The sequence below is a fragment of the Melanotaenia boesemani genome, chromosome 9, assembly GCF_017639745.1.
Source record: "Melanotaenia boesemani isolate fMelBoe1 chromosome 9, fMelBoe1.pri, whole genome shotgun sequence".
Taxonomy (NCBI): Eukaryota; Metazoa; Chordata; class Actinopteri; order Atheriniformes; family Melanotaeniidae; genus Melanotaenia; species Melanotaenia boesemani.
Window position 1 is genome coordinate 2,861,509 of NC_055690.1, and position 26,106 is coordinate 2,887,614.

Genomic DNA, 26,106 nt, shown 5'->3' on the forward strand with positions numbered 1-26,106 from the left:
GCACACGTTTACAGGCGATGACGTAATGACGTACTCGAGAAGCACATGAAAACAACCTTTACACCCAAAGACGGAAATATGCTTTTAAGTATGCTTTTAACTTTAACTAAACTTAATATTTAGGGGATCTTCCTTTTGTTTTTGACTGGTTAAAACTACCTTCTTCCTCACACCATTTAAACGACAGTTACTTTGAAGATTAAATACTAGCACAACAAAAAATATTTAGTCATCATCAAAAAAAAAAAAAAAAAAAAAAAGTTCCTTTCCATACTGTCAAGAAATCTCCCACAATTTAATTTATGGGCATTAAAACACAGTTTGTCATTTTGACATATATGACTAAATGTGTCACAATAAGTCTAAAGTTGTTTTACATTTGGGTAAGAAGAGGAGAGATCCAAATGATTTAATATGAGTGAAAATGTTGCAGTAATGTAGTAAAATGTATTTTTACCTACAGGCTACAGTACATTTATGTTGCATCTAAAAAACAATCTTCTACTGTGGTTGGGGCTCATTAAGATAAAGGACACTATATGTAAATTGTGTGTGTGTGTGGGGGGGGGGGGGGGGGGGGGGGGGTATGTTTATCTATCTATCTATCTATCTATCTATCTATCTATCTATCTATCTATCTATCTATCTATCTATCTATCTATCTATCTATCAGTTAGGCTTTCCTTTGCCTCCTTTCCATGATCACAGTGTCTGGTTGGTTGGCCTCCACCATTTTGTCGGTCTGTATCTGGAAGTCCCACAGGATCTTAGCCCTCTCATTTTCCACCCCCTTGGGGGGTGTTTCCCATTGTGACCTAAGGGTCTGCAGTCCATATAGATTCAGATGTTTCTGCACCCCACGCCAGCTACTTGGTTATGGCGTTCCATGTATTCTTTGCGAGGTGCTGGATTGTTTCAGTGGCCTTTTATACAGCCTGCACCTGAAGTCCTGCCTGGTGTGCTAGATCTGGTCCGCGATTGCCCTGGTACTCAAGGTTTGCTCCTGTGCTGCCAATAAACACAACATGGAGCAACCAATGGATGTTGTGCCCAGTAGTTTAACATCCACTCTTTTCCTGTATTTTGTTTTTTACTTATCCTGCATTTTGCACCAACATGGCTGCTCTAGAGAATCTCTGTTTGTCTCCGTGTTTGTGCAGCAGCTGCTTCCTCCCTCTTCTCTCATGTTGTTATGTGAATCATGTCGGCTGTTGGTGATGAGCTGATCGACTTTTTTCTCTTGTAGTGTTTGTTTATGGATCAGCTGAGAAGGAGGAAACTAGCGGTTCATGGTTCACACCAGCACATATTTACCCCAAAGTGTTGTTGTTGGCAGGACCTTCTCTAACACAGTAGCTGCTGGTGGTAGACAGGGTTTACACTTCAGCTATGCAGGGGCGGGTCTAGAAAAGTTCTGATGGGGGGGCCAGGAGCACTGACCAGGAAAAGGGGGGCACACATGAGACCTTTTTTTAGGTCTAGATTTTATGAAAAATTGAACTGACTATTACAACTAAAGTGATCATCTAATGTAGAAAAGTGAAGAAAAACTAGTAAAACAAGCAGCCAATGACGTGTTTTACCAGCAGATGTTTACTTTGGGTCGTGCTGCTGTAGGACTTTTATCACTGCTGCACAAACACACTTCAATGATAAAAGAAAAATCCTGTTTTTATCCAGATCATCAGTTTTATCAGAGTTTCTTCATCAGTGTCGGCTGTTTAACTTCAGTCATCACATCTGCTGGTTTTAGGACAGAAATTATCACCATGGAAACGGTTGGTGAGATGAAGATATATGAATTCTGAATTATGATCTAGAACATGGTAGAGATGATTTAGAACAACATATAAAACTACATTACATGCTGCATTTACTGACCCTTGTACATCTGACATTTACTCAAGGGAAGGTCAGTTAACAATTAAAATGTGTAGCATTGGCTTGTTCTGTTGATACAATGCATTGCAAGCTGTGATCAATCTTATTAAAAATTTTAATCATTCCTTATATAGTCCTTATATATATATATATATATATATATATATATAAATTGACAATAAAGCTGACTTTGACTTAATTTCCTGTTTCATACCGGTGCCCAAAATGGGGCAACCAGTGGAGCTGAATGACTACAGATCAGTGGCTTTGACATCTCACATAATGAAGACATTGGAGTGGCTCCTTGTATGTCGCATGAATCTGTCTGACATCCAGACCTCGTTTGTCCACAGGGGACTATGTTAGCTCCCTTTCTTTTCATGCTCTACACATCAGACTCTAGATACAACAACCAGTCCTGCCACATACAGAAGTATTCAGATGATAATGATACAGCTGTTGTAGCATGTGTGGGCGGTGGTCAGGAGGAGGAGTACAGAGACCTTGTGGAGGCCTTCTTAGACTGGAGTAAAAAGACCTGTCTTTTCCTGAACAACACCAAGACTAAGGAGCTGGTGCTTAATTTAAGGAGATCTAAAACACCTAGCCAGGTAATCTGTGTTGATGGCAAGGAAACAGAGACTGTGCAGAACTACAGATTCCAGGGGGTAGTTGTAGGTTAGAAGCTGGATTGCTCTTTCAATGCAGACACAGCATACAGGAAGGGACAGAATCACCTTTTTTCCTTAGGCAGCTCAAGTCCCTCAATGTCTGCAGTGACATGCTGTAGATGTTCTATCACACTGTCTTTGCAAGTGTGCTGTTCTATGCCGTTGTCTACTGGGGGAGCAGCACTACAGACAAAGACTGTAGATGTCTGGACAAACTGGCGTAAAAGGCCAGTTCTGGCCAGTAAGAACAATGGTGGAGCAGCAGATGGGGAGAAAACTGCAGGGCATTATGGACAATAATAAACACCCCATCCATAACACCCTGACAGGACAGAGAAGCAGCTGCAGGACTGATAGGTTCAGGAGATCCTTACTCCCCACAGCCATTAGACTGGACTACAGCCAATTTCTGACATGTTTCTCATAACCTGTAACAGGAACTGTTACTCTTATATCTCTTAAATCTTTATTAATATTCTTATTTCATTCATTTTAATAACCTTATCTTATTGTTAATATGTGTATGTATGTAAAATCTATCTATCTATCTATCTATCTATCTATCTATCTATCTATCTATCTATCTATCTATCTATCTATCTATCTATCTATCTATCTATCTATCTATCTTTGGATAAAAAAAACTACAACATTGCAATTCCCCCCTTGGGAACAAAGTATTTTTTCGTTCAATATTTTATTGCACTGTTTATTCAATTAAGTTTATTAAGAAAAACAGTTAAATAAATAAAAAAGTAAGAAAACTAAACACAGCTTTTGCCACTGGACATTTTGGACTGGCCGCTGGAGGGTAGCAGCCTGCAACGACATTGCCACACCATCTTACGAGAGAATGACGCCCATGACGTCATCGCGTAAGGTTGAGCATGCTTACTACGCCCGGACATAAACAAAGGCAGAACGTCGCTCTGCAATAAACTCTTTCCTTGTCATTTTTACATGCTAAAAAATTTGAAAGGTGGGAGAGCGTCTTGTATCTGGAGCTATGGAAACGCATTACTGATGCGATGTGAGCGGTATTCACCGACCAGGGAGGCAGGAAATACATGGAAGATGTGACCGAGGTCGTTCGTGGAGCCCGAGCCGGGAGAAGATGAGCCGACGTCGGGTGAGCGAGAGGAGAGTTTTGGGGATGATTGTACGTTCAGATCCCGGGTGAAGACATTACAACCACACCATACCGACGTAACCGTGGAAACCCCACAGGTTAAAATGGATTCTTTTGAGTCAGGGCGAACAGAAGGGCGTCATTTTTTTGTGGAGACAGCGCCGGGAAATCGGTACTCGCCCCAACCTTCAACCGAGTCCCACAAGCCGTGCCCGGCGTTCCGTTTGCGTTCTTAGCCGTGTTCGATGGCCACGGGGGGTCGCGAGGCTGCGCAGTTTGCACGAGACTATTTATGGGAATTTATGAAGAAACAGCGGGGATTCTGGTCTGACTGTGACCGGGAAGTCTGCTCGGCTATACGTAAGGGATTTGTAGCCTGCCACCATGCAATGTGGGAAAAAGCTACGTAAGTTCACCAACACCCTTCACAGTTGTGCTAAATAATACTGATAGTCTCTTTTAATGTTGCTCCATATGTTTGTCAATCTTCTCATGTAAATAACATTAATATAAATGCATTCCTCTGTATCAGATTGTAATCTGCGGCCTACGCCTTGTTATGTGTTTACCCTCCATGGACCGTGGCGTACTGTTAGCTCAAAGCCGGACTTGCTAGAAGATTCTACGCCCGGTCATCTTCAACTGGCTATAAACCAACATATGCTGTCACATAAACGACCAATGTCACACTCTGTTTTATTTTCTAATGAATTACATTGCTGTTTAAACACATAATTTTCTTAGCTTTTTTCGCCATTGAAATGTTACATAGCTAACATAATTAGCAGTAGCCACCGGCTTCCTTCCGAACAAAGCCTGCAACCGCGGATGAGCGAGGTATAGCACCCGCTTCACCGTTTAGAAACAACGGTCATAACTATATATATACAGTATTAACTTTTAGTTTATATGTTTCTATATTTTATACATACATTACATATATTGGAGTTGTTAGTGGTTGTTATGGACTGTTTTTAGCCAGTGAAGGGCGCACAGACGCCGGCGTCTGGACAAGCCTGGGCATGCTGTTAAATCAGCTGTTACAGCTGGTTCTCACATAATATCCCTACAGCCCACGCCTGGGTTAGTATAGACTGGAAAGACCTGCTCCAGGACACGTGTGTGTCCTTGTAAATTGAAGTTCTCATAATAAGAAGAAAATAATAAAAATGAAATCAAGTCATACGGTGTCATGTAGTGTTTTATTTTCAGGCAGTAGAAGATGAGTCAACTACTTTTTTTCTTTTAATCTTCTCAGCTGAATGGCCCAAAACCCTTACAGGCCTTCCTAGTACATCAGGCACCACTGCCAGTGTTGTGGTCCTCCGAGGAAACCGTATGTATGTGGCCCACGTTGGAGACTCTGCTGTGGTTTTAGGGGTCCAAGATGACCCCACAGTCCCATTCATCAGAGCTGTAGAAGTCACACAGGACCACAAGCCTGAATTACCCAGGGAGCGGGAGCGCATTGAAGGTCTCGGGGGGAGGTAAGGTTTAACCACAAGACATTGTTAATAAGAATAAGAAGTAAAACACCTTGGCAAATTTCTGGAGATTGTGGGTTAATCTAAAGATGTTTCCAGAAAAAGACAATCTCCAGCTTTGGATCATTCTTCCTTATGATCAGGACCCTTACCACCCTCTGTCTGTTATAAAGAAAGTGCTTGAAATGGCATTTGCACAGAAGCAAATCAAACTGTTATCTGGTTAAAGAGATAATCTTGTTTATTGTCTTTGTTCAGACTGTTGATAAGCTGTCATTATTGATGGGCTGTGTAATGGTGACTAAAACAGAACAGCTGTGCTGATGTGATCAAGTAAACCTGACTTTTTGAGAAGTGAATTAGCTGGTTAATTCTCTGGAATGGACCCTTGAGAGTCTGTTTTATCAGTCTGTCTGATGAAAGAAACAGAAAAATGTGTGAACAAGAGCAGCTTTAAAAAGATATTTCTATTTAAACACAGGATATGCCTAAAACTGCGTCAGTTTTTTTAAATGAGTGTAATTTTCTCTTGTCTCTTGACAGTGTGATCAAGAAGTCCGGAGTGAACCGGGTGGTCTGGAAGAGGCCAAGGCTCAGTCACAATGGTCCGGTCCGTCGCAGCACTGTCATCGACCAAATACCTTTCTTGGCAGTGGCCCGAGCTTTAGGTTAGAATATTTTAAAGCGCACACACAATCTTTTTATCCCCCATCAATCAGTAACACTAGTGCAAACAGGAAGGCAAAGTGCTTGATTAGTGCCTTTTCAAACAGAGTCGGCTAATAATTTTTTTCAGCTTTTTATATGTGAGTTGTAATAATCAGCATTTTGTCCAATCTGAAACCATTTTGAAGATGATTGTCTTGCTTGAATCCTGAGAACAGTATTGTACCCAGTCTAGGTCTTCTGGCCTCCCGCTTCAGTCAGGTGGGAAAATTCTAGGGGTAAAACTGGACTGTTGCTTGAAACTGGACAAACAGGTTGATTCTGTTGTGAAAACAAGCTTTTTCATTTTCGTCTGTTGTCCAAAGTAAAGCCGCCCCTCAGTCGCAGGGAGCTGGAGGAGGCCATCCGGGCCTTTGTTAGCTCGAGGCTTGATTACTGCGATGCTTTATATGTTGTATCAGTCAAACTTTCATCTCCCGTTTACAGCTTGTACAGAATTCTGCCGCTAGCCTCCTAACCATCACGTGAACACATCACTTATGTCCTGTTATCTCCGCCCTGGCTTCCGGTTCGGTTTGGGATACAGTTTAAACTGCTGCTGTTTGTATTTAAAGCACTGAATGGCTTTGCACCACCTTCGCTGTCGAAACTGTTGAAAATCCACCAGCCCAACAGAGCTTTACGTTGTGCTGGTCAGCACCTGTTGGAGGTGCCCCGATCCAGGTGCAAGCAGTGGGAGGGTCGTCCTTTTCAGTGGCAGGTCCAACTTTCTGGAATATTCTTTCCCAGGAGCTACGCTCCATCACTGACCCGCTTCTATTCAAAATCAAACTCAGGACCTGTTTGTTTAAAAAAAAAGGCTTTTGGCTTTTAATACTAATGTTTTTTCCACCTTTAGCATTTTCTTTGATACTTTCTCTGCTTTAATGTGTTTTTAATGATCTGTTTGTGTGATGCAAAGCACTTTGGAGAACGTGAGTGCTGCTGGAGCTGCTATAGAAATAATCTTTCAGTAAGTGAAAAATCTCAATTGCTCAGCTTGAAAGAGTTTTTTTTGAGGAAAAGAGTTTTTTAAATAAATGCAACTGAGGTTCTGTGCATGGACCGCAGAGATGCCCAATTATGGCAAAATCAGAACAAGGATTTAGGTTTGTGTTAAAGCTGATGAAGGTGAAGCCGATCCAGAAGTGTCTGGGGGTTTGGTAACAGTGTTCTTGACTTAGGTGAAGAGACTTTACATTCTGCCTTTTTACGTGAAGCTGCTTTGAATATGTAGAGGTGAAAAGCTTTTGTAAAAGGGGCCTGGAGTTTTTCACTCTGTTAAGTTGCATGACCAGAAAATGCCCAGAGTTAAACCCTAAAACAGAACGTTAGACCACTACAAGAAAAGTCCCATTTGTTGGGTGCTGAATGTTAGTCGTGGCTGTTGGACAAGTTGCAAGCTTTTTGCAGTCTGTGTCAACACTGACATGAGTGGTAGCTCTTTTTTGACAAGGTTAGGGGACCCTGACAGGCTTTTCTGCTGGAAAAGCTCCAAGTGCAAACGTTGCCCCTTAAATTCTAAGGGCTGGAATATACTTACTGTTAGCAATGCATCTGTGTAAGTGTCCTGGCTGCCACGTGTTCCTAGCGTTTGTTTGCATGTAGGTCGCTGTGGTAACATGCCACATGCACGAGTTGCAATATTGACTTCAAAGCTAGTGGCACTTATGTGAAAAACAGCATGAACACAAGGTCAGAGGTAAACACAATGGCTTAGTGATGGCCTCCAGTATTGAGCGTTTTGGCTGCGTTGTGATGCAGCAAGTATAGATGGCCAGAACATTGACATGCATGTTTGTGTACAACACAGTATATCCCAGCCCTAACACCTCAGATGACTGCCCTAAAGCATTAATGACACCAGGATAAACTCATTCAAGAAAATTAACTATTCTAATAAAATACTAGACTTTTTTCAGCTGGATTTGAAATTGTCATTGGTTTTTGGAGATTATAATTAAATGATTGGTACCCTTATAATTCCTGAAAAGATTTCCATTCTCAGATTGTCATAGTCATGAGCTCTACACACATCAGCTCAACCCTTCTCTTGAAAAGACCATCATGATTGACAGACTTGAGAGGGATGGGTATATTTAATGTGTAACCCCACCCCCTACTTTTTGTGTAAATCCACCCACTGCCAAATTTGAAAAATGCCTGAAACTGGAAGGGATAAACAGGCAGAAATGATTGACAGACAGCAGCTCAGCTCACTGGTAAGATGCAAAGTGAGATCCACAAAGCAGCTACTCCACAGAGCTTTTTTAAGGCGGAAGACTTTTTTCCCTCCTGAATCTCCTCAGCTACACAGTGAACCAGGTGGTCCTGAAGCGTATCAGTGTGAGCTGTTAGCTGTTAGCTGCCTGTCAGCAGCTCCAGCAGCTCTGGAAAGCTGTGGAGACTCGCGGCAGGTTGTGGCAGCTGCAGGAAGAGCTGCTGGAAGTTGCTGCTGCCTACGATTTGAGCTGCTGTCTGTCGCCAGATGAGGATCAGCAGATAAAGAATAAAGTCCGGTTTTACTTTACACTCTCAGAAGCACAAATCCGTCCCATTACAGGAAGATTTAATCAGAAACTCTGAAAAGTAATAGAAGTTTGAAACTAGCAGATCTACACCAGATAAGCTCACATCCCTTCATATGCGTTGGTGGGCGTGGTTTTCTATTCCTGCAAGACGAGGACCCGCCTACCTGCATCAGGAGGGAGGGGCTATGGGGTTTTTAAAATTTTCTCGTGACAGATAACCTCTCTATGTCACGAAAAACAGAACCTGGTTTTACCCTGTAGGGGGCGTTATGAACCATTTTTACCCACTAAATCACGTAAAAAAAAAAAACAAAAAAAAAACATATTTTATCAACAGTATAAGTTGGTTTTATCACAATTAAGCAATACTGTGTTGTTTACAGCTCAAAGACACATTTTTGGGTTGCACTACCACCTTAACCTGAGTTGATTATAAACAGGTTTAACACTGTTCCCAAATGCTCTCTTCTTCTCTTGTTTACAGTTAATTTGTCTGACATTGCATGTCAGGCTTTCAAACTGGATCTCCTGACCAGTTAAATAGAAGATAGTTTTCCTTCCTTTAGCTGATTGTTATATAATTTTTCCTTTATGACAGGTGATCTGTGGAGTTATGACTTCTATAGTGGGGAGTTTGTGGTTTCTCCTGAGCCAGACACTAGTGTGGTGATCCTTGACCCCAGAAAACATCGCCTACATCGTCCTGGGCAGTGAATGGTTATGGAATATGGTGCCACCACAAGAGGCCATCTCCATGTGTCAGAACAATGACGAGGAAATGGGAGTAGTAAAAAGACCTGCACTGATAGATAGCTCGTTATTAGCCCGTGTGAACCTGATGTTAAACTTTGATGCTGCAGGCACCATGTGGAGTATCGAGTGCCAGGCAGGCTGGTCAGCCACGCTCTGCTGCGGGTGGCGCCAGCGGATGTTGCGTGCTGGACAAACACCAGCGCCATTGTGATCGCCCTGCAGGAGCCGGGCTCCTCACAAGAAACACTGCACCAGGAAGAGGTCTCTCTGGACCTGGCCAAGGTGTCCCCAGTGTCCTCCCACCTCAATATTCCCGCGCAGACACGCCACTACTTCAGGTAAGGACAGGTTAACAGATGAGTGGGGAGGTTACAACTCTTCTTTAAGTGTCCTGTTGATAGCTTTCAATACCTTCATTTGAATGTGGGAGCATTATCAAATGAACGCACACTGTGGGGTGGACCTGTTGGTGGACTTTTAGGAAAAAACCCATCAGCATTGATCAGCAACAAGGCTGATCAATTAAAACCAGGTTACATCATTTGTCAGACTGGGAAAAAATAAAATAATCATTTTCAAATCTTCATTTAAAATTTAAACTGGAGACAATCCAGTATTTGGGGGCAAAAAGTGACGGTTCTTTTTGGGCTTCATCGGGCCGTGATCTTCAGCTCTCACTGGAGCGATTCGCCTAGTCCCGAGTGTGAAGCGGCTGAGATTGAGAATCAACACCTCCAAATCCGAGACCATGGTCCTCAACCGGAAAAGGGTGGAGTGCCTCTCTCCAGGTTGGGAATGAGGTCCTGCCCCAAGTGGCGGAGTTTCACGTATCTCCGGGTCTTGTTCACAAGTGAGGGAAGGGCTCTCCCTTAGAGATAGGGTAAGAAGCTCGGTGATCCGGGAGGGGCTCAGAGTAGAGCTGCTGCACCTCCACATCGAGAGGAGCCAGATGAGGTGGCTTGGGCATCTGGTCAGGATGCCTCCTGGACACCTCCCTGGTGAGGGTGTTTGGGCACGTCCCCACCGGAAAGAGGGCGGACTACATCTCTCGGCTGGCCTGGGAACGCCTCGGGATCCCTCCGGATGAGCTGGTGAATGTGGCCGGGGAGAGGGAAGTCTGGGTTTCCCTGCTTAGGCAGCTGCCCCGCGACCCGACTCCGGATAAGTGGAAGAAAATGGATGGATGGAAATGAGGAATGAACAGGAAAAAGATTAAAGAATGAGGAAGGAAGAGCCGGGTAGAGAGGCCAGGAGCCCTGAGAAATGCCATGTTTTTACAAAAGACCTGCAGGTTGTGTTTTACGGTTAGATATGTGAAGCTTTAGTAATGTAGCCAGTTAATTTTATCAGTAATTATGATTAAAACTAAATATAATGTAACAGAGAATCTTTTTTTTTTAGAAATATCAAAATGCAAAGTTGATCAAAGATGATCTGAGCATCTTTTTGTCCTCTGTATTGAACAACAGTGTGTAAAAGCTCTAGATTGGATGTTTGTGAGTTTTTGCTGCACGCAACATTAATCGTCGTCTTAGGCTTTCCTAAAAGAGACGTCTGATATACGTCTTGTTTGCTAAGTTCTTGTTTGATTTAACCTAACGAGTCCACTGTGCAGATTCCTTATAGGCTGTTGGATCCATTTAATTTGAGTCAGGTGTGCTTGGAGCAGGGAAATTTGGAAAACCTGCAGGATTGTGGCTCTCGAGGACCGACGTTGGCCACCCCTGGTCTATAGGCTCTTAAAAATAGCTCTGACAAACAGTGATGCATGTAAAACAGAGATGGACACCTTCCTGCACCTCTTGTTGGAACGCGCCATGGTGGAGCCATTTTGGCCAGAACGTACTAGAATATCTGGAGACGATGGCAGGAGTAGCTCTAATAACGTGACTGTGAGCCTAAAGCTGGATGTTGACCTATTTCTTTCATGTTTTTTTTTCATTATTTTCTATTTTGCTGCCTCACTTGGCTTGTAGATGTAGATAGGACTCTTCAGTCCCTTTTTTGACCAGGACTGATAACACTTACATGATGTCCTCTGGATGTCAGACCTTCTCTTGTATGTCTAATGTATGGAGTAGCAGATAAGCTGTTTTTACTATGCATACATAAAAATTTGAAAATGTTAAACGTGCATTATCCCCATGAGTAAGCTGTAAGTGTTGTTTTCCTGCAGCGGCCTCCAGATGAAGACTCCAACTCTGCCATCTGTGAGTTCCCCCCTGCCCTGGAGCGACGGGATGGACTTTCTGGAAGCAACAGTCTGTACCACATGAGTCTATATGACCCCTTTGCTCTGACTGCGCTGTGTTCAGACAGCAGCAGCGATTTGCCCGGTCACTCCTGTCCTTCTGATAGGACAGCAAGCAGCAGAACAACCAGCAACAAAAGAACTATGAATGGATCCCCACAATCAGGCCTCCTGGCAAAGAAGGCCCGACGCAGGCCTTCGGACAGGCCACCGCTGGCCCAACACAATGCTGAGAAAAAACAGAAGGAGTCTAATAATGTCTCTCCCATTCTCCAGCAGCATAACAAAACCACTGTATGCGTGTACTGAAACACACTCCAGCTGTCAGCTCAGTCACAAAGACATTTCTGTCCCTGACATCTGCAGCTCGACTGCACATCGTCAACCACTATGCAGCCTTGCTCTAAAGGTTGTCGCCTCAGCATTACTATAGCTGTCAACTTGAAAAGTTTTTGGTTTTTTGGATTAGTTCTATTTTTGTGTGTCTTTGTCTTCAGATTCTCCTGAAATGCCAATAAATGAGCAGTGTGTAGGATGAAGGTAGATTCAGCAGCATCAGTGCCACCCTGGCCTCACCCTCCTGGTGGGCCACTGAAAAGGTCTAGATCCAGGACGGTCTTCATGGAAGCGGATCCGTGCTGCGTAGATGAAAACACTGATGAAACTTTTGTGTGCTGACGGATCTCCCTGCATCCTACACACTGAAACTTTAAATATGTCTTACTTCACCTCTGTCTCTGGTAAGCTCCTAAGAATGAAGTATGATTAATGTTTCTGTGTAAATATTATGCATTTTATAGCTGAGTATTTAACTGTTTATGTAAAAGGAAATATATTTTTCTATACATTCTTTTAGGTATTGATGATAGGTCATCGTAATCCCTTTTAGAGGAGCCCCTAACACAGTCTTTCATCTTTAACTTCATGTGTGCAGATGCTGTGCTCTAAAATAATTGTGTATTTTATTTAATCACTGGAGAATTGTCTTGAATATAAACTGATGGTGCTGCTACAGTCACAAATTGGTAAGCTAGTACATTGGTGTATATTAATATAAAATGATGTAATGGGTGTCAATATTTTAAGTACACATTAGTCCTTTTGTAAGGTGTTTAAATTTTAATTGCACAGTGCATCTTGGTAAAAATCCTTCACTTATTCTGTTGTTGTTAATGAAACTCTCCAGCTGTTGGTGTCTTCACTCCCTGAGTCTGCTTTTCCCATTCATGTTGTAATCTTCCTGCAAGAATGCCTTTCAGTAGCCATCTCTGTCTTTTCCAGATGTTGGTATGTCTCTTTGAACGGTAGATTGCTTCCTCGGAGTTTCTGTCTGACCAAAGACTTCCTTTTGGTTCAGACGGGACTTCGTTATTCAAAAAATGTTTTACATCTAAAATTTCTGATCATTTTATGCTCCCAGACTTCCATTAGAGCTGCACTACAGGTATCACCAGGATTTCTGTCCCTGTTTAGAGGAAGCAGTGTCTCATCAGCCACCCTGCTGGTCTGTTCTGTTTGGCTTGGTAGCATTTCTTGAAGCCATCGTCCCTCCATGCTGCAGCTGTATTCCTTCTGATTGATGTAAAAGGCTCATTTGTGAGTAAATACACTGCATGGACTTTCTAAAAGGACATTTTTGCACTACAATGACGACTTTGAGATGGGAGTGGTTTTGTTTTTTCTTATACAAATATCACAACCAGGAAGTGATGTCACGATTTCAGTCTGTGATTACTACACAGCAGCTGGAGGGTGTCAGATAACCTAATCCAATCCTTTAGAAGCTGTGTGGAGTTTGCAGAGCATGGCCGTGCCCTTTGCCTCTTTAGTTTGTGTAGGATTCTAATAATGTACATTCACCTTAATAGAATAATGACCATTGTGCAGAAAATGTAGATGTATGTGTTAAATGTTACATAATGATAATATTTTTGTTTTTTCCTCCCACAGAGCTTAAGTGCAATTTCTAACTGTAGCCTGTCACATAGTAGCCTGACATTGCCAGACAGATGCACAAGGTAGAATTCTGTCAGAGCAAACGACACGAGCTCCCAGACTTGTTTGGTTTCCAGGCTAGAAGCATTATGCATCATAAACTGTATTACTCTGCTGGACAAAGATAATCATCATGTCGGAAACATTCTGTCTACAACTGTAGTCTGTTACTTGCCTTTGGATCCCTTGGTTAGAACTTTTGTATTCTATTTTTGAGAATTCCCAACTCATTGACTTTGTTTCGTACTCACCATCCTTACTCTGATAGCTGTGCTAACAGCTAAAGTGCATGTGTACAGTGTAAATGTGAAAAAACTAATATGGAAATCCTATTTAAATAAAATTCTCTCTGAAGTTGAGTAACTGCAGTGTTTTATTTGTACATAAATGTATTTTGGTGTCAAACTGATCAATGATAGTCCAAAAAGACCTTTGGATGTTTATACAGTATTTTGTTGAAAGAAACTTTTATCATTATCATCCCATCGCAGGTAATTGCTGAACTCCTGTCCTTAGTGTTAACCCTCATGCTGTTTAGTGGACCTGGACTTCATGGCCCGCAATAGCATAATTTGGGTTAGGTAACCTCAACTCTTCTTTCCAGATCTGAAAACTCTTGTGTTCTGCAGCTGCTTCCTCTACCTTCTTGCTCATGGTTGTTTGAGGGGTTTAGGTCCTGTGCCACCTCACCTCATCGTGTGTCTTCAGAATGTCTCGTCCTAATGACGAAAACAAAGTCGTATTATGGAGGTCCAACAGCAGCTTCATGTTTCCCATTTACCCACAACCTCTCCTGAATATTAATTACAGTACCTGCCTACATCCTAACAGAGCCGAATCAACACCATTCCTTTTCTGCCTATATTACCATATTGCTAAGACTAACCTTCAGACTACTTTTCATGTAAGCTTAAAACTTATTCTACTGTGTTTTATGTCATTTAATCTTATTTTTTCCATCCATCTCATGCCAAATGTTCCTTTCCAAAATGTCTCTGCATGATGGCGCTTAACCTGCGTTTGTGGATTTTCAGGGTGAACTGTGTTCACAGACTTCTGGAAGTCTTTCTGAATCCATGCAGGTTTTCCAGTGGAGTATTGTGTGCACAGAGATTCCTATAGACTTTAAATTTGATATATAACAGTAGATGGTGGATTTTTTAAATCTTACAATTTTACACATGGAACTTTTTTTAAACTGTTTTAGATGCAGTTTTCCTCAGATTGGTTAACCTCTGTCCATCTTTCCATCTGAAAGTCTCTCTGAAATGCTTTTTATACTCAGTCATGTTACTGACCTGTGCTAGTCTACCTTGCCAGTTAATTTTCCAGCCTTTTGATGCCCCTGTTCCACCTTTTTACAGACGTGTTGCCTGCCATCAGTCACAGTCAGCTCATATTTTCCATTGAAATGGTAAAATGTCTCAGTTTCAACATCTTATATGTTGTTTAACAACAAAATATGGGTTGATGGAGAATGGCTTTCAGTTTTTTAATTATATTTTCATAGCATCTCAGCTTTTTTTCTAAATTTTATTTGTGTGATCTGAACATGTGGTCTCATGAAAATGCATCAATAAAAATATTTCTGTCCCCAGACTGATTACACAGTTTTTTGTATTAAAAAGAGTAATAATATTATTACAAATAAAAGAGTTTTGATTTCTTATATGTCAAGAGAATTAAAGTAATGTAATTATTTGAGTGGCAAAGTATAATAGTGATACCCATAGAAATAATAAAGAGTTACTTTACTTGGCTTTATGTCTGTGGCACACCTGTCATTTCTTTGTTTGGCTACCTGGTGACGGATTGTTATTAACGTCACTTCCGCTGTGTCTTCTTCTAAAAGATCCACTATCAAGTCGCAACTGACAGGATACGGTTAGCGTTAAACATAAAGGATGAATATCTAACGCGTAGCATAATAACAAAGGTACTGGTGGACAACCTATACCATTTAAAATTTAACTGCCCCCAAACTGTAATAAAGTGTCTCCACAGACGGATTTTGTTTTAAGGTTTATTTCGTGATGTCTTACATTAACAGGATTTTAATTTGAAGGTAGTACCGGGAAGTAGTAACGTCCATATGGCTAACATCGGCCAGTTTTAATGTGATTTCGGAGAGCGGGAAGACTACTAGGAAAAAGAAGTGAGGGTAAAAGTGAGAGTAATCGTTCATCTGTTTGTACGTCCGAGGATTTTGTTTAAACTAGCGTTTCTCATTAAATTGTGGGTTATAACGTGAATCAGGCATGTTAACGCAACAGTTAGCATTAGCCTTGGTAGGTAGTTGGTAGATAAACTCACCTCAGGTGCGTCACAGTCTCAGACAGAAAGAAAGTTTGAATGTTGATTGTAAAGGTTGGTGAAAAATAGTACATTGAGCTTGTGAGCGTTACAGGGTTCTCAACATATGTGTTACTGTCTTTATACTGCGCTTCAGTCCTTGTGGTGGTATTATATTTTTCTTCTTTTTTTCAGAAAGCTTTTTTATTCTGCGATGAGGAGATAGGTGAAGATGACGGCACGCCGAGTAGTAGTACACCATTGGCGGGGTGAGATCCACTCCCCTGCAAAGCTTATCCATCCCAGTGGCACTGATGAATTCAGTGAGTATTTTAATGGCTTTGCCACTAAACTAAGCATTTTGAAAAGCACTCTCATGACATGTGGGCCAAGACCTGCAGTTTTCTGGAAGTTTGTTCCTCATGTGAGGAGCATAAAAGCTTATTGGAATAGTCCTGGGAAAACTATGACACAGCTGTCATCCATCTGTCCATCATTTTTACTGTTTACAGCCTGTGCCATCACTACTGTGCAAAGTGCCATTAAAAAACTGGCACTCAAGGCTTTTTTCAGTCTTTGGTGGATAATTTATTATATTTTTAATTTGTTTTCAGTTTATCTTTTTTTAAACACAATTCACAAAAAGTCATCTATGTGCATCTTTGCTGTCACAGTCCAATTCAGTCTAATTCATCGTAGTCCAGTTACAGTCAATAAAAGAAATCATATGATTCACATTAGTCCAGTTTATAAAACTATCTAGTTCATGAAATAATGACCTAGTTAAGGAAACCCAATGAATTGTATCAAATCTTCTATTTGATTCAAACCTCCATCCTGAGTTACATGAAGAGACAGTGGAGAGAAAAACCTCCATCAGAACCAGGAAAGACGCCATCTTCCTTGACCAGTTGTGGGGTGGAGACGACAGGAAAGAGGAGTCAACCAAACAGCACGACTAATCTCAGGATTTCCTTCTGAGGAAGAAGAGAAACAAATCAATGACAACAATGTCAGATATTTCTACATGGAGAGTAAAGAGAGCGAAGAGGAGCCCAGTGCATCATGGGACATCCTCCAGCACAGAGGAGCCCAGTTGCATCATGGGACGTCCCCCAGCAGAGAGGAGCCCAGTGCATCATGGGACGTCCCCCAGCAGAGAGGAGCCCAGTGCATCATGGGACGTCCCCCAGCAGAGAGGAGCCCAGTGCATCATGGGACGTCCCCCAGCAGCCTTGGCCTATAGCTGCAGGACTAAAGGATGGATCAGGCTCACCAAGCCAGACCTGCTGTAAGATTCATCAGGAAAGAGAGTTTGAAGATGATCTGAAGGTAGAGAGGGTTTCTGCTTCCTGAAGCCAAACTGGGAACCAGTTCCACAGACAGGGTCTAATAACCGAAGGTTCTGCCTCCCGTTCTGCTTCTAGAACCTCTGGGTTCTCCAGTTGCAGAGTGAAGCTTTGAGATCCAGTAGATCTTGGTCACTAGGAGTTTTATATGTGAGGAGAAGAATTTTATATTCTATTCTGGATTTAACAGGAAGCCGATGAAGAGAAGATAAAACTGGAGAAATATGATCTCTGATGATAGTTCTCATCAGAATCTTTGCTTCATCTTATTTAATTCTTAGACAAAATAACAAAAGCAAATAAAAGATAATCTAAATACAAGAATAAAATGGAGCAGAAAGAAGAAAAATCTTTTCGTTAGCAATGAAAATTATAGCTGACAATAGTTTGGTATGACTGGCTGGATTGTTTAGTTTTTGTCCTGCAGAATGACAGAGAAACCAGAAGTTCCCTTGTTGGCTCCACTAGTGTGTAAAACTTGTGTATTTATAGAAACATAACAGCAGATTGTCCACAGGACCACACACTGTTGGTTGTCTGAACGCTGATCTATTCAGTTCAGACTCATATGGCGGTAAGATCTGCTCGTGGGTTTGGGGTGTGTTGTCTTTAAAATATGCTTGGAAACAACTAAAATCACCACCAAGCACACTGGTACCCCAGATGTGTGATAGCATGGATTTGTGTTTAGCATTTTATGATTGGTTTTAGTTAAACACAGTGTTTGGTTGCAGAGTTTAAGACAAGCTCGATGTTATTGTGTCTGCAGATTGTACGAGGGTTGAACTATGGACAGCACTGTCTGCTGGAGAGTCCTACAGGCAGTGGGAAAAGTCTGGCCTTGCTCTGCTCTGCTCTGGGCTGGCAGCAAGCTCAGTTTGGTAAGTGTGTGTGTCTACAATACAATGTCATAATGACTTAACAGAAGGAGAGACAAACATGCCAAACTGATTCACACAGACACCATTTTCACTTCTCTTTCTGTCATGTTTTCATATAAAAATCACATTTTTTGTTCATTTTTATGTGAAATTGAAATTCCTTGTTCTTCAAAGTGACTATTAATTATACCCAAATGACTTGATTTATATTTATGCATCTATATGTCATGTCTTTCATTGTTTCTTTCAGCTAAACTTAAGGAAGGAGGAGGTTCCATGGAGGATAAGAGTCAGTCAGATAAAGTTTCAGGAGATTTTAAGAAGTCGGAAGCTACACCTTGTCAGTGTGTGTGCCACACTAAAGTCAACAGAGCAGCAGATGCTGCTGCAGCCCAGCCGGTTGTTGTCGACCTCACAGTGTCCCCCTGCAAAGAGACAGCCCAGCCACCACTCCCAGAAAATAGTGAGTGTCTATCTGCTTTATGACTGAAGCGTATTCATACGTTTGTCTAAACCTCAAATCCTTCCCAAGTTATGTGAGAGTTCTGCAGACCAGCCGACAGTTGAAACTGTCCAGGTGCTCACACGTGTGTTTGGTTAGCAGTACCTGGCTGCTATTTCGGACAGGCCAGCCAAGGCAGGTTTATTTAGAAAGTCCTGTTTACGAGCCTGGAGAGTCCTGGGAATCCTTGGATCAGACTTCAGGTTTTCCAGGACTCTGGGCTTGGATCAGACTTCAGGTTTTCCAGGACTCTGGGCTTGAATCAGACTTCAGGTTTTCCAGGACTCTGGGCTTGGATCAGACCTCAGGCTTTCCAGGACTCTGGGTTTGGATCAGGCTTCGAGTTTTCCAGGACTCTGGGCTTGGATTTGACTTCAGGTTTTCCAGGACTCTGGGCTTGGATCAGACCTCAGGTTTTCCAGGACTCTGGGTTTGGATCAGGCTTCAGGTTTTCCAGGACTCTGGGCTTGGATCAGACCTCAGGTTTTCCAGGACTCTGGGTTTGGATCAGGCTTCGAGTTTTCCAGGACTCTGGGCTTGGATTTGACTTCAGGTTTTCCAGGACTCTGGGCTTGGATCAGACCTCAGGTTTTCCAGGACTCTGGGCTTGGATCAGGCTTCGAGTTTTCCAGGACTCTGGGCTTGGATTTGACTTCAGGTTTTCCAGGACTCTGGGCTTGGATTTGACTTCAGGTTTTCCAGGACTCTGGGCTTGGATCAGACTTCAGGTTTTCCAGGACTCTGGACTTGGATCAGACTGCAGGTTTTCCAGGACTCTGGGCTTGGATCAGACTGCAGGTTTTCCAGGACTCTGGGTTTGGATCAGGCTTCGAGTTTTCCAGGACTCTGGGCTTGGATCAGACTGCAGGTTTTCCAGGACTCTGGGCTTGGATCAGACTTCAGGTTTTCCAGGACTCTGGGCTTGGATCAGACTGCAGGTTTTCCAGGACTCTGGGCTTGGATCAGACTGCAGGTTTTCCAGGACTCTGGGCTTGGATCAGACTGCAGGTTTTCCAGGACTCTGGGTTTGGATCAGGCTTCGAGTTTTCCAGGACTCTGGGCTTGGATCAGACTGCAGGTTTTCCAGGACTCTGGGCTTGGATCAGACTGCAGGTTTTCCAGGACTCTGGGCTTGAATCAGACTGCAGGTTTTCCAGGACTCTGGGTTTGGATCAAGCTTCGAGTTTTCCAGGACTCTGGGCTTGGATCAGACTGCAGGTTTTCCAGGACTCTGGGCTTGGATCAGACTGCAGGTTTTCCAGGACTCTGGGCTTGGATCAGACTGCAGGTTTTCCAGGACTCTGGGCTTGGATCAGACCTCAGGTTTTCCAGGACTCTGGGCTTGGATCAGACCTCAGGTTTTCCAGGACTCTGGGCTTGGATCAGGCTTCGAGTTTTCCAGGACTCTGGGCTTGGATTTGACTTCAGGTTTTCCAGGACTCTGGGCTTGGATTTGACTTCAGGTTTTCCAGGACTCTGGGCTTGGATCAGACTTCAGGTTTTCCAGGACTCTGGACTTGGATCAGACTGCAGGTTTTCCAGGACTCTGGGCTTGGATCAGACCTCAGGTTTTCCAGGACTCTGGGTTTGGATCAGGCTTCGAGTTTTCCAGGACTCTGGGCTTGGATCAGACTGCAGGTTTTCCAGGACTCTGGGCTTGGATCAGACTGCAGGTTTTCCAGGACTCTGGGCTTGGATCAGACCTCAGGTTTTCCAGGACTCTGGGCTTGGATCAGACCTCAGGTTTTCCAGGACTCTGGGCTTGGATCAGACCTCAGGTTTTCCAGGACTCTGGGCTTGGATCAGATCTCAGGTTTTCTGGTAGTTTGTTCCAGAAATCGTGACAGATAAGCGGTTTAGTCTGAACTCTTGGTATTGATGGTGTACTGGACCAGGATGATCTTAGAAGTCTTGCTGGCCCATATGGGGTGATCAGATCTATATTCTGGACCAGGACCGTTCAGATCCTTGTACACCGACAGAAGCATTTAAAACCAGCTCTTTGCCTTCCAGGAAGCTGGTGTAGAGAGGTGAGGCTGTGAGGACCCAAGCAGCAGTGTTCTGGTTTGGTTGCTGTTATATTAGTGATGTTTTTTAATAGTAAAAATCAGGACTACTGGAACAAACTAGCTGTAAGGGTATACCCAGCTTTTCTCACACTGCTTCTGCATTTTCCTAGATATTGCTAAATAATGGGATGCTGTAATATGTGTTGTACATCTGGGGTTGTATTTACATTTTAAGACCTGGTAAGAATCAGATGATTTCTGTTATTGCTTAAAACTGAAAAAAAAGTTTTCTTTTTTTGGCAGCAAATTAGAAACAGAATTAAAAACATGTTCACTTATTCTCTGTGTCAGTTATCAATGCATGTGAAGAAAGCATGTGGACCATTTTAGAACCTTTGAAATATTCCACGTTGTGTTTTCTGTATATTCATCTCCTTTATGGAATGCAGGTGTTTATGTGTTGTCTACTTTGTGTATTTCAGCGTCACTAGAGGAGTCACAAGCAGGAAAACGGTCGATCGCCTCCCGTCTCTCTGGGAAGTTACAGGCGTCTCTCAGCTCTGACTGTGGGACAGATAATGACTTTCGACCAGAGAGGAAACGCTTTCGTCCTGTGAACAGTCTGGAGGTAAAAAGTGTTCACACCCCAGTTAGTGTCAGAAACCACAATCATTTCAACTTTTCCCGCTTACTAAATCATCTTTAAAAACATCTTATAAGCTCGTCACATAAGTTTCTTGAAGCCGCTTCTGATTTAATCCCAGCATTCAGTCTGTTAATTGCTACCACTTCTGTTTCTTTTTATCTAATTAATTATTTTATTTAATTTTATTTATTTAGTCTTATTTTTATTTATTTTATATTATTTATTTATTATTCATTTATTTAATGCTACCACTTCTGTTTCTTTTTATCTAATTAATTATTTTATTTAATTTTATTTATTTAGTCTTATTTTTATTTATTTTATATTATTTATTTATTATTCATTTATTTAATGCGACCACTTCTGTTTCTTTTTATCTAATTAATTATTTTATTTAATTTTATTTATTTATTTAGTCTTATTTTAATTTATTTTATATTTATTTATTATTCATTTATTTAATACGACCACTTCTGTTTCTTTTTATCTAATTAATTATTTTATTTCATTTTATTTATTTATTTAGTCTTATTTTAATTTATTTTATATTTATTTATTATTCATTTATTTAATACGACCACTTCTGTTTCTTTTTATCTAATTAATTATTTTATTTCATTTTATTTATTTATTTAGTCTTATTTTAATTTATTTTATATTTATTTATTATTCATTTATTTAATACGACCACTTCTGTTTCTTTTTATCTAATTAATTATTTTATTTCATTTTATTTATTTATTTAGTCTTATTTTAATTTATTTTATATTTATTTATTATTCATTTATTTAATACGACCACTTCTGTTTCTTTTTATCTAATTAATTTTTATTTTATTTATTCAATTTTATTTATTTTGTCTTATTTTTATTTGTTTTATATTATTTATTTATTCATTTATTTAATGAAACCACTTCTGTTTCTTTTTATCTAATTATTTATTTTATTTTATTTATTTAGTATTATTTTTATTTTATATTTATTTATTCATTTATTTAATATTGTATTTTATTTCAGTCTGTTTAAAATCTTCAGATTTTGTTTTTCTTTTGTATAATTGTAAATAAATTTAGTAAGAGCTTAAAAACAGACTGTTTAACCTTAAATGAAGTTCAGCTGTTCTTGTAGGATTTTCCTGCTATAGTAAATCTCCCGTATTCTCTATATGTCTGGGCTTCAGGATGAAGGGATTTTCTGACAAAGAAGTCATCTAAAACAAACACACACACACAAAATAAAACAAACAAAAACAAAACAATGAATAAATAAAATCCATGTAGCATGTGTTAAAATGTGTTCTGGTCTGATCATTATTGCACATGTTGTCCACATTTCCGAAAGAAACAACATGAAATGAACGGCATACATACATTGAAGCATGGGGCTGGCAGTATCATGCTGTGGGCTTGCTTTTTCTGCAGTCTGTTATTCGAGTTGAGGGCGTTCTGAACAGGTTCAAACACCAGATTCACTTTTGACTCAAAACTTTCAGGCGTCTCCTAGAAAGCTGAAGAGAAATTTCACCTTTCCACACGAGAAGATCCTCAAACAGACATGCAGATCAGCTAAAGAGTGACCACGCCAGAAGAGGATGTGCTCAGCCTCGGCTTGAGGAATGTTCTCAGGCTGTTTTCCTTGTATTCATTAGTTCTCATACTACAGAACCCGATACCAATGTGAAGAAACTAGGGCTGTCAAAATGTGCATGTTAATGCAAAGAGGTTATGTTGCTTTAACATGTTATTTTTTTAAGGCATCAGTGCATAAACAGAGTCACTACTCGTGCCATAGTAAAAATCCAAATTTGGCATTATATCTGTGCTTTGTCATGGCTGTGACCCAAATCCACCAAAAAGCCATTAATCCTCATTATTTCTGAAGATTCTGGCAGTTTTCTAGCCGTACATTTAGAGGATGCTGTGGGACGACTTATCTGATAAATCACACCATTAACCGGTCAGGTGCACAGCTGACGTTCTGGTCCACACGCCTTACCAGTGAACTGTAATGGGATTTATTAATACTGCTCATATCAGTACTCGGTATATGTAAGTAAATCTATCATGTAAAGCACTTTGTGTTGCCTTCGGCATGAAAAGCGCTTTATAAATAAAGTTTAGTTTGATTTAAAGTACTCTGTGCATCTCTAATCCCAAACATGAACTAGTTTCTGCTGATTTATTTTCACTCTTCTCATTCGCGTTTCTTATTTTCCAGCCATGTTGCTTTGGGCTTTCTGTCCTGACGTTTTAACGCCTTCCTTGGTCTGTATTTCACAACCATTTTGTTTTTGCTTACACACATTTTCCTCTGATTGGGAACAACCAGCATCTTTTGCTACGCTCCACGCTGGATTTCCTCCTTGAAGGACTTTTATAATCCTTTTGAAATCTCTTGTATGGGTATATAAGGAATGTTTGCTGAATGGGCAGTTACAGTATGAGGGGAAGTATTTCTCTACACAAAGCTACAGCTGTGAATCCGTCCTGCTCCTCAGCTGTTTATTCATAAAATATGTTGATGATTCTGTGACTCCTGTCATGCAGTAAATCCAGAGCTAATGTGACGTTAATGACATTTCAGTTTGACTTCATATTATTTGTTCCCATTTTCCACAGAATGAATTGAACCCTCAGTATTTGTGCTGAAAAAGTACAAATATTCTACTTATTAAAATACCGTAATTCCTGAAAACCTTCAGTTTCTACATTAATGCACCTGAATAACATCAGTCAGCATTTATTATTTTCAGCAGATGGAACATGATTGTGTTGTGATGACATCCAAACTAACAACGTTGGTACTGTCCAGTAAATTAAAAAATCATCCTGTGTCATCCTGTGCCTGCTTTCATGAAGGAACGTGTCTGTTCTCAGAGTAACAAACGGCAGCGTCTTCAGCCAGGAGTCGTGTTCATAGATGATGAACCGGAGCTGGAAAATCAGACGTCTGGTCCTCATAGTTGTGCCGCAGCAGCGAACAGCCAGGCAGCTGATTCGTCGCCATGCAGCGTAAGTTGAGTCCACACCACGACCGCATCCACCCACTTACATGGTTTACTGGGTTTGACGTTTCCTTTTTTTGTCTTTCTATACACAGACAATATAAGCAGTTTTCTTACAGCGGGAGTGTTCCTCTGATACTTTCAGACATGTCTCCATGGTGCAGATGCCTTTTCCCAACAAAGGCTAAACACGTGAACAGCACCTAAGGGTGTAGGGATAGACTTCCTACTACTCTGAAGGACTCAAAATCCTTCAAGCAGCTTCTCGAATTGAAAGATTCTGGATCAAAATTGATTTACATTGGTAACCATTAAAAGTTACAGGAGAAATGTTCAGTTAGCATTTTCATTACAAAAACATTTAGCAAATCAAAGTGGACTTAATCTTTCAATCATTATTTTTTCACGTGTTTTATTGTCATTTTCATAGCCAGAAACAAGTTTTCCTGTGTAACGAACTTCTTGCTTTGCTGTCTGTGAGAATGTTGAAAAAATCTGAAAATTGTGAGAGAATGATAAAAGCAATAACAAAAAAGGGGAATTTCAAAAACAGCATGTAAAGCAGTCTTTATACATGAAGTAGATTGCTGTTGTAGGTGACAGCGTGGTGATTATAGACTCCAGGTAACTGTTGAGGAGTCTTATGACCACAGGAAAGAAAGATTTATTTAATATGTAAGTCCTGCATTTCACACTTCTGTACCTCCAGCCTGGAAGGACAGAAGTGTGAACAGTCCACACTGGGTGTGGATAATGTCCTTCAGAGTAAAGACAGCTCTCCTGTGGGCTAGAGATGTCACGATTATAGATTTTATTGACATGATTATTATTAAAGAAATCATGATTTTACGATTATCCCAATTATTCTGCGTTAATTTCCCAACACCATACACTATAAATCCAGGTGGGATGGGAATAGTGGAGGACAGCAGTGACGGTGTCTGAAGTGGACCTACCTGGACTGTAGGGTAGGTAGGTAGGCATGCTGCAGGGGGTACTGAATCCTGCTTGGAACGTGGGTCTGCACCACCCTCTCCAAGCATTTGGTTATGTGAGTGAGTGCTGCCGGCTTGTAATCATTCAGGCAGGTGGGTGTTTCTTTACCCGTCTTCACACATGTAGCAAAACCCTAAAATTTTCCAGACATGTTTTGGAGCGTTCCCACCAACGAGTGCGGTCAGGTCGGGGCGGTTAGGGTGCAGATAGGGTTTGTAAACTGTAACCTCATTGCGTTTCCACAGCAACTGTAACCTTACCTGGGAGGTGGAGAATCAGCCGGATCGCGATAGATGCCTCAGCTACGTAGCAGCATGTGCAGTGTGGCACTTTCGTTAAAGTAGAACCAAAACATGGCTCAGAAACAGAGGAGGAGCTCGATGATCATCCAGTGGTTTGTGTTCTTTCTACTTGCCGCTGCGTCGTAGCGCCATTTTAAACAGAGATTTAATCAACAAAAATATGTTGCTCTAAACAAGAAGCCATTCCGGCTTTCGTGTTTGTGCCAGGTTGCTCGGGAAGTGACTTTTTCTCTCAACCAATCAACAGATTGCAGTGCGTCAAACTCCACCTTTTCAGGTCTGGTTGGTTACGTTGGTACCCAAATGGAAGGATAACAAAAAAAGACGGGTCAGGCCATATAATAAGGGTACCCATTCCAGTTTACGTATGTGGGAAATGTGCCCCGCCCCATCGGAGGAAACGAGGCTTAAGTTAGAATGCAGCGGCTGGTGTTCACTCCCCACTTCAAATCAGTGGAGCATATTTAGACGGATTGTTTATATTCCTTTCACTTGACCTGTATGTTGTAATATTTGTACCATCCATGTCAGCACAAAACCCGTGTCCAGCCTCTTCTCTCTCATTTCTGATGTGGTGTGACATAAATACTTAACTTAAATTGCCGAATTTGTGCATCCTGCATCTGGACTTTAGACAAACTCCCCCCAGTATATTAGGTGTAGAAAGTCCTGCTGTCATCAGTGATGTGGTCATCGTCAGTCCTATGTGGACGCTCCTTCATATG

The 26,106-nt window shown here is 41.3% G+C and overlaps 2 protein-coding genes across 10 annotated transcripts in view; both read left to right on the top strand.

Moving 5' to 3' along the window:
* The first annotated feature begins 3,405 nt into the window (after window positions 1-3,405).
* ppm1da (protein phosphatase, Mg2+/Mn2+ dependent, 1Da) lies at window positions 3,406-12,776 on the top strand. Its single transcript, XM_041994952.1, is given in 13 exon segments — window positions 3,406-3,427; window positions 3,588-3,643; window positions 3,645-3,862; window positions 3,864-3,906; window positions 3,908-3,934; window positions 3,936-4,076; window positions 4,078-4,087; window positions 4,940-5,168; window positions 5,709-5,833; window positions 9,000-9,094; window positions 9,096-9,182; window positions 9,262-9,492; window positions 11,331-12,776. Coding segments are annotated over 13 exon segments (1,668 nt in total). The 3' UTR covers window positions 11,715-12,776.
* Window positions 12,777-15,255: 2,479 nt separating this feature from the next.
* Window positions 15,256-26,106, top strand: part of brip1 (BRCA1 interacting helicase 1) — a 125,819-nt gene continuing 114,968 nt past the window's right edge. For 4 of the 9 annotated variants that reach the window (XM_041995298.1, XM_041995300.1, XM_041995301.1 and 1 more), the window contains exons 1-7: window positions 15,257-15,336; window positions 15,451-15,567; window positions 15,888-16,015; window positions 17,811-17,922; window positions 18,173-18,385; window positions 20,916-21,061; window positions 23,956-24,090. In XM_041995298.1, the coding sequence (XP_041851232.1) occupies window positions 16,007-16,015; window positions 17,811-17,922; window positions 18,173-18,385; window positions 20,916-21,061; window positions 23,956-24,090 (615 nt within the window). In that variant the 5' untranslated portion in view covers window positions 15,257-15,336; window positions 15,451-15,567; window positions 15,888-16,006. Of the gene's footprint in view, window positions 15,337-15,450; window positions 15,568-15,653; window positions 15,768-15,887; window positions 16,016-17,810; window positions 17,923-18,172; window positions 18,386-20,915; window positions 21,062-23,955; window positions 24,091-26,106 lie in introns of those variants that run through there. The other 5 variants (XM_041995295.1, XM_041995297.1, XM_041995303.1 and 2 more) reach the window with 4 other exon arrangements.